The sequence below is a fragment of the Nematolebias whitei genome, chromosome 23, assembly GCF_014905685.2.
Source record: "Nematolebias whitei isolate Nwh7 chromosome 23, NemWhi1, whole genome shotgun sequence".
Taxonomy (NCBI): Eukaryota; Metazoa; Chordata; class Actinopteri; order Cyprinodontiformes; family Rivulidae; genus Nematolebias; species Nematolebias whitei.
Window position 1 is genome coordinate 11841523 of NC_056520.1, and position 7853 is coordinate 11849375.

General features: G+C 43.0%; 2 protein-coding genes across 2 annotated transcripts in view; both read left to right on the plus strand.

Moving 5' to 3' along the window:
- Positions 1 to 1040, plus strand: part of cep70 (centrosomal protein 70) — a 19632-nt gene extending 18592 nt beyond the window's left edge. Inside the window, exon 15 of the mRNA XM_037696759.1 lies at positions 979 to 1040. Coding sequence (XP_037552687.1) covers positions 979 to 1040 — 62 coding nt within the window. The remainder of the gene's footprint in view (positions 1 to 978) is intronic.
- A 3148-nt stretch (positions 1041 to 4188) lies between these two features.
- Positions 4189 to 5783, plus strand: LOC119428715 (ankyrin repeat domain-containing protein SOWAHC-like). Its single transcript, XM_037696389.1, has one exon. It carries the CDS (start codon positions 4189 to 4191, stop codon positions 5764 to 5766), a length of 1578 nt encoding a protein of 525 aa, XP_037552317.1. The 3' UTR covers positions 5767 to 5783.
- The last annotated feature ends 2070 nt before the right edge of the window (positions 5784 to 7853 follow it).

Consider the following 7853-nt stretch of genomic DNA (forward strand, 5'->3'; position numbering starts at 1 on the left):
TACAAACTAATCCTAGCGAACCTACAAACTAATTCTACAAACTAATCCTAGCAAACGTACAAGCTAATCCTACAAACGAATGTTAGCAAACCTACAAGCTAATCCTACAAACTAATCCTAGCAACCCTACAAACTAATCCTTCAAATGAATCCTAGCAAACCTACAAGCTAATCCTACAAACTAATCCTAGCAATCCTACAAACTAATCCTAGCAAACCTACAAACTAATCCTAGCAAACCTACAAACTAATCCTACAAACTAATCCTAGCAAACCTACAAACTAATCCTAGCAAACCTACAAACTAATCCTACAAACTAATCCTAGCAAATCTACAAGCTAATCCTACAAACGAATCCTAGCAACTCTACAAACTAATCCTTCAGATGAATCCTAGCAAACCTACAAGTTAATCCTACAAACGAATCTGAGCAAAACTACAGACTAATCCTACAAACTAATCCTACCGAACATACAAGCTAATCCTACAGACCAGTACTAGTGAACCTACAAGCTAATCCTACAAACTAATCTGAGCAAAACTACAGAATAATCCTACAAACTAATCCTAGCAGAACTACAAGTTTACTCTTACTCCTGTGCTGGCCAGTCCTAATAAATCTGTAAGACAAACCTCCAAGCTAGTCCGTGCAAGCCTACGAGATAACCCTAGATTTCCTACAAGCCAACCCTGACAAACCTACAAGCTATTCCTACCGTCCCTACAAGTTTGTCTTAGCAAACCTAAAAATGAGTTAAAAAAGCAAATTTAGCAGGAGATTCTGTTGTTTCCATTAATCCATAGGAAAGTTATCTTGTATGAAACCAGTCCATAATGTCAAAACGGTTGCACTGTTAGAGCACACTTGCATAATAAAGGATTATATTATCATCATCATTATAAGTGGATCGTTAATCAGCCTGACGGTGACTTATTGTAGTTCTGATGTAGGGATTTGTTTTTGTCCGTTGTTCCAGGTGTGAACCGTCTGAGTGACATCCTTCCTGCTCTGAAGTCTCTGACACGAACAAGTCACTGACCTGCTGCTGAGGCTCAACTTCATGCTGTGTATTTGTCTGTGATATTTTATTGAAGTAAAAACGGAAGGATTGGAACTGAGGCCTCTTTACATCCTTTAATGCATTTAAAGTGCTAGTCGTGTTTGTTACACCACTTTCAAATAGCCGTCAGGCTTTTTCACATCGGTTTATAACAACTGGTCTTGAATGTCACGTTTGTTCATATGACAATCGTTTGGTACTTTGAGAGCTCCGTGGTTCGCCTACAGCGAACTATAATCTATAAAAACAGAATCTGCATGGACTCGTTTTGTTGTTGTACCCATAAACAATCATAACAAAACAGAGTTTATGAATGTCTGTCGGCATGAATCATGTCTGTGCAGGTAGTTGGCAGAGGAAGTATTAATTACCTCGTGGGCAGGTTAAATTGCAAGCGACACACCCCTCCTACTTTAATCTTTTACTTCTTGTTCTGTCCTATGCAACGTGGCAACCGGCTTGTTTTCATACAACAGGCGACCAACATCTGATGCAATGTGCCAAACTGGGTAGAGTCTTGTAGACGGCATCACCTTACCTGAACCCTGTTTTCAGCCAGTTGGATAGAAAACTGAGAGGAGCGAGGGTTACAGTTAGGGTCATTTCTGTGTTTATCATCTTTAAATAAGGGAGGAAGGGATGAAACCAGTTTATTACAACCCTTCAAAATTGGCTACAAATACAGTACCTATACAGGCATTTTATATAAACTGTACAGCATTTTGTAACTAAAACATATATTTTTTTATTAGGACTTGAGTAGATTGTATCAAACTGTGAAGAAGAGATTTATTGAAAACTTCATGGATTAAAGGGACAACAAAGCTCGCTTCGTTGTAAAATTCAGAAAATTATGCGATTATATATGAAAATATAAAGCTCGTTTTAGTGTAACACAGTCGCAGTGAAATTATCTCATCACGTATCTGAAGATGACTAAGCTGATTTTGCCGTAAATTAAATTTTGTCATCATGTAAAATAATTAAGCTCGTTTTGCCGTAACAATGGTAAAATTGTGGTATTACGTTTTTCAAGACGGTGTTTAGTAAAAACTAGAATTCATCTAAAGATAAAGCTCGTTTTACCTTTGAAACTAAAACTGTCGCTACAAATCAAAAGATATAAAAGGTGTTTTTTTTTAGAGAAGTAATAGTAAAATTGTGCATTTAGGTCTTTTAAGATGAAACTTGCTTGTCTGTAAAAATGCTAAAATGTTATTAAATATCTGAACAAAACTTCTTTTGCCAAAAGACAGTTATATTGTTGCAATTTAAGTTTTTTTTTAACTTTAAAAACAAAAAAAAAAGGCTATTTTTTTCTGTAAAAATGCTAAATATTATGGTAGCATAAATCCCAATAAAGCTATTTTTGCCACAATGATTGTAAAATTATATAATTACATATTGCGAGATAATAAAGCTTGTTTTGCCCTAAAAAACATTTAGTTAAAAATGAAATTTTGCCATTGAGTATCTCAAGACAAAAATGTTTGTTTTACAGTAAAAACTAAAATTATCTTACCACAAATCAAAAGATAAGGCATGTTTAAGCGCAATAATGGTAAAATTGTGTCATCACCTCAAGGCATCCATCAGCTTATTTAGTCATTAAAAAGTATAAAGTTATGCCTATATATATGTATATGTATATACAAAAAGATGAAACGTTTTGCCAAAAAAAAAGTCATGATCACAATAACAAATTTTTTACTATATTAATGATAAACCTGTCATAGCATTTTCTATAAATAAATCAAAAAGCTTGATTTGCCATACAAAATTATACAATAAATAAAGGCTATTAAAAAAAGAAGAAATAAAGAAAACTGAATCCTTTAGTAAATTCACTGGGAACCACCACTAGAGCAGTCATTTCGAACCCGAAGCCAGTGGGCGTGCTGGTCCAACCCACTGACGTTGATTGACAGCTGAAGTCATACGCTGAAAAGTGGCATTATGAAAAACGCCATTATGAAATAAATAAGCTAGCATAAAAAAACACACTTGTGAAATAATTAAAGCCACGGAAAACACAATTGTGAAATAAAATAATAAAAATGAAAATTTTTCATAATAATGAGCTTAGATACTCCTTTCATAATGCTTTATTTAATTTTGAGCGTTTTGGTGTTCCATACAGGAAGCATTTAATGCACTTTGATGGCTCCTCAGCTCTGATCGTCTGCCCCCTTTACTCAGCCGCGCATGTCTGCCAACTGTTAATAATAGTTGGTGTAAACTTAATTTAAAAATTTTTTTTTTGGGGGGGGGGGTCGAGTTCTGACCTGTAATTACTGTTAATTCGTCGGATCGGGTGGGGTTCGGAGATGATGGCTGCGGGCTGGGGCTGTTCGGATTATCTGGACCCGAGTGCAACTCTAACCACCACCACACTCACATCCAAGCCCCCATTCCCAGAGGGCCGGAGGAGCGCCTCTGGTGACCCTGAATCATCCCGCATGCCACCACTTGATCTTTAAATCCATATATTTTTTTTATTTTACAGTTTGATTAAAGCCTTTAAAATATAATCATATCATTTGTAAAGCAACTAGATTATACTGTTTTTGTTTTTTCTTCATGTACCGCCCCAACAGACGCATTTAATAGCAAAACCCGGTTGAACTGTCCTTGTTCAAAACATGTCTGAGTAAGATTCATAACACAAACGCAGTAAAATTGTACGAGTTAATAGAAGAGTTTCAGATAGTAATCCCCTAACATAGTTTTGTTTGTTTTATTCATTTATTTTTATTTCATTTTTTGTTCAACCTCTGTTACCCAAATTATTTGAATACAATAGATGCGTATATTTCTGTGTTTGTTATAGATTTGTTGTAAATAAGTCATTTTTTTGTAAATGTTTCAATATTCAAAGGAAAAAAAAAACAGCAAAACCCGGAAGTGTAGCTCCGCCCCCCCGAGCTTCGTTGCTAGGAGACGGAGAACGCCAAAGCAAAAAGGCAGCGCTCAGTCCGCAGCGGCTTCAGTTTGTCTTAAGATGCTCTGACAAACTAGTTCTGGTCTGTTCATCTCTCTGCAGAGGATAATTCACAGCTAATAAGTGCATAAATAAAATGGTGTCGCCATGTTTTGCTGATAAAAAGAACTGACGGTGGCAGCGCGATGGCCAGTGAACTGACCCAGGAGTCGGTTCTGGACTTTTTGCAGGAGAGAGGAGGCAAAGCGACGAACGCGGAGTTGCTGGAGCATTTTAAAGCCGTGCTGTCCGCGGAGGAGCCGCGGAGGAGGGCTGCTGTCCGGCAGGCTTTCAAAACTTACGTCGACCACGTCGCTTTCGTGAAAACCGAGCGAGGAGTCAAACACGTGCGCGTGAAGAAACGGTTCCGAGGCTCGACGTGCAGCGGAGCAGAGAGTCCGGGGGACGCGGCTCCGGTCCGACAGGTGAGCGGTGATGACGCAGCTCCACGCGCTCCGACACCTGGCGCAGGTTCCGGAAACGAAAAGGCGAGAGTTCCGCGTTTTGTCGCAGCTGAGAGTCTGGCGGAGCGAACCGAGCAGAACCGAGCGCGGCTGGAGTTCGTTCGTCTCGTGGAGGACGTGGACTCGGCTGGGATGGGGAACAGAGGGAGCGTCAAGAGACCCAGCAGGTCCGTAAAGGTGCAGCAGGGCGAACCTGCCATACCAAAAATCACAGTTGATGAAGCTTTGCCTCTCCCTGATGAGGAAGCTGCGTTGGACCTGCCCGGGCCTGAAGGAACTGGACTCGGTCCCAAAAAGAGACCGGTTGAGACGCCTGGCAGCCCGAAGGCGTCCAACGCCGTGGATGATGAGTCACGTGTGAGTTTGTCTGAGAGCGAGGGCAACGTCACGCCAACCCACAGCCGCAAACACTTCATCCAGGTGATGATCAACAGCTCCCCGGAGGTGCGGCGCAGCGCATCCCTGAGGAACTCCGTCCACCGGTCCTCCAGGCGCAACAGCGACTCCTCGTCCCAGGTTTCCACCGTTGTCGAAGACGACGGGATGACCGTGACCCTCGACCCCGTGGAGCACGAGTGGATGTTGTGCGCGTCGGATGGCGAGTGGACCAGCCTGCGCCGCCTCCTCGCCGAGGAGCCTAGCCTCGTTCAGAAGAAGGACTTCGTGACTGGCTTCACCTGCCTCCACTGGGCCGCCAAGCAGGGCAAGCATGAGCTGATGGCGCTGATCCTCCACTTCGCCAAGGAGCACAAGGTTCCCATCAGCGTGGATGTCCGGTCCAACATGGGCTACACGCCGCTGCACGTCGCCGCCATGCACAACCACATGGAGGTGGTGAAGCTCCTGGTGGGGGCCTTCAACGCAGACGTGGAGGTCAGGGACTACAGTGGCAGGAAGGCCTGCCAGTACCTCGCCAACAGCGCCAGCGTGGACATACAGGACATCGTAGGGGCCTACAAGCACTCCGAGTCCGAGAACACCGACCGTAGGGGCGAAGGCCGTTGGAGGTTCTCCAAGGTTCTCCAGCCTAGCCTGAGGCCCCAGCTGCTCAACGACGACTCCCTGGAGGCGGCGGGCCAGCCCGGGGAGAAACCAATACGAAGGAGGTCCTCGTTCAACGTGATAAAGCCCAAAATGCAGAAGCTTCGCCTGAGGGCGTCGCAGATCGTCCACAGCGCGTCTTTCAACGACGGCGATAACGTGGACGTCTTCAGGAGGGGGTCCTTCAAGTCCAGACCGCACACGCATTTCTTCGGCTGAGTTCTTCCAGAACACGGAAACATTTGAGGACGGTTTAGTTTTGATTCCCAACATCTAATCAACAGGTATTAAGGTCTGATGGCTGTGGCGGCCATCTTGAATCCGGTTCCCTCCAAAAGGTAAAGTGGTTGCGGAGCTTCATCCAGTGATTACTTTCTGGGAGTGTCATAAATACCTGTTCAGCGGTTCGTGAGATGTTTTGCTAACAGTGTTGACGCCCCAGTTAATGCCAAGGTTTTTGGAAAAGATCTCACCTGGCGTCTAGTTCTCCGCGTGTCCGTTGTAAATGGCTCTCGGCTACTACCACACCACATTTGAGCGGAATATCTATAAAACTGAGTGATTTAATTGTTGTTTGCTAAGGGCGATTAGCCGTAGCAGCCATCTTGAATCAGGTCAATACCAAAAGTATCAGTTGTAGATGCTAAGTTTTGAGTGCGTCGTTAAAATCCGTCCAGTGGTTCATGAGATATTTAGCAAACAAACTCCACCATGAAGTACAACTATGTCATCGCCCACCTTTCATGATGGCAGGTGATAAATATAGCGGCTTATTTAGGGGAAGTGTCCATGGCTAAAATCAACAATCGCCTGCGATGATGAATTGTAGATGGCGACGCATGAACTTTGGTATAGACGGCAACATTCGGACCTTGTTTTTATGCGTCCTCAGCTGACACTAAAGCCTACCGACCTGTAATCTGGATCACGTTCCTCGTCTTAAAGTGCCGAGCTGCTCTAAGCTTGTGGCGACGAGAAAAACCTGTTTCTTTTTTTTTTTTTTTTTAGTGTTTTTGCATCGGACATAATGAATGATTGACCCGTTTCATCGAAATGTGAAGAAAACAACCGACGTATGTTACGTATGTACTGTTAATCCATTAGTTCACTTCATGGCAAGGTTGCACCAAAACTGTTAATCTACAGGCGATCTGATAAAAATGGAAGAGTTTTGAACAATTTCAGAGCGCTAAAGCAAACAACTAGAGGAAATTGTGCAAGAAAGAAACTGAGTGACGGATGAACACATGGAAGTAATCGGCTGCATGCTGCTTCACGTCAGGGCTCAGCCTCGCCCCCGGGTTGCTCAAGCTTCTCACACCGAGCGGCTTAACCAGAACCCCAGCTGCTCACGTGTCTGACGAACTATGTACGCAATCCGCACAAGCAGCTTGCGCACTTGTAGCGTGAAGGGACCCCTCTCTCTTCATGACCTCTGACCCAAAGTCATCTGTCAGAGGAAAATCGGTGAAATGGTTTTAAAAAAAAAATGCTTTTACTGGTTGGTAACAGAACTTTGAACAGAGTGAGTTGTTCCCGTTTGTACATACCTCGAGGTTATTACAGCGCCGGCTGTTCCCAACTTAAACTTTGCTTTGATAACAAACTAAAGTCAAAACCTTTGTCTGTAGCTCGGTTTGTCTCGAGTTATCTGTCAGTTTTTGGTAAATTTCCTCTGATGTCGCCTCTGGTCTTGCGTCTCGTTAATTTTTGCCAACCTAAGTAGAAGAATATTTTTGCCAAGAGTTGCTTTTGCAAGCCCAGCAGACGAGAGACGGCAAAAGAGAAACTTAAAGTTGGAAAAAAAAATTGTATTTTTAAGATATAAAGGTTGTGTGCTGCTCTCTGACTAACTCTAACCCCCCAGCTGCCTTCTTACTGACACATTTGAAGACATTACTTTAACTATTGTAACAGTCAGTATGTATCCAACAATTTTCAGTCAGGTCATCTGGACAGTTTATTTTTGTGTGCTGAAACGTTTCGCCTTCGATCCAGAAGGCTTCATCAGTCAAGGAAACGCACGACACAAAACTAATTCTTCCCCCAACAGCTTACTCCAAACTGGAGCAAACCAGTTATGTTGGTGCTAAGATGGTCTATTGGTCACGCCCCCTCCTCCAGTCAGTATGCAGGTTGTAGTACCTTTTTAACACCACACGTGGGCGCCTCCTTCATTTTGATGTCATAATTCATTATAGAAGTCAGTAGTGTAGCTAGAAGCTGTACAGTGTGTACACGTTAGCTGCTCTGCTCAACCTCAGTAACAAGTGGTGAAGGATATATGGACTATACTATATATATAT

What these genes read in the sequence shown, in the direction of transcription:
- LOC119428715 (XM_037696389.1), top strand. Translation starts at nt 4,189, where the DNA reads ATGGCCAGTGAACTGACCCAGGAGTCGGTTCTGGACTTTTTGCAGGAG.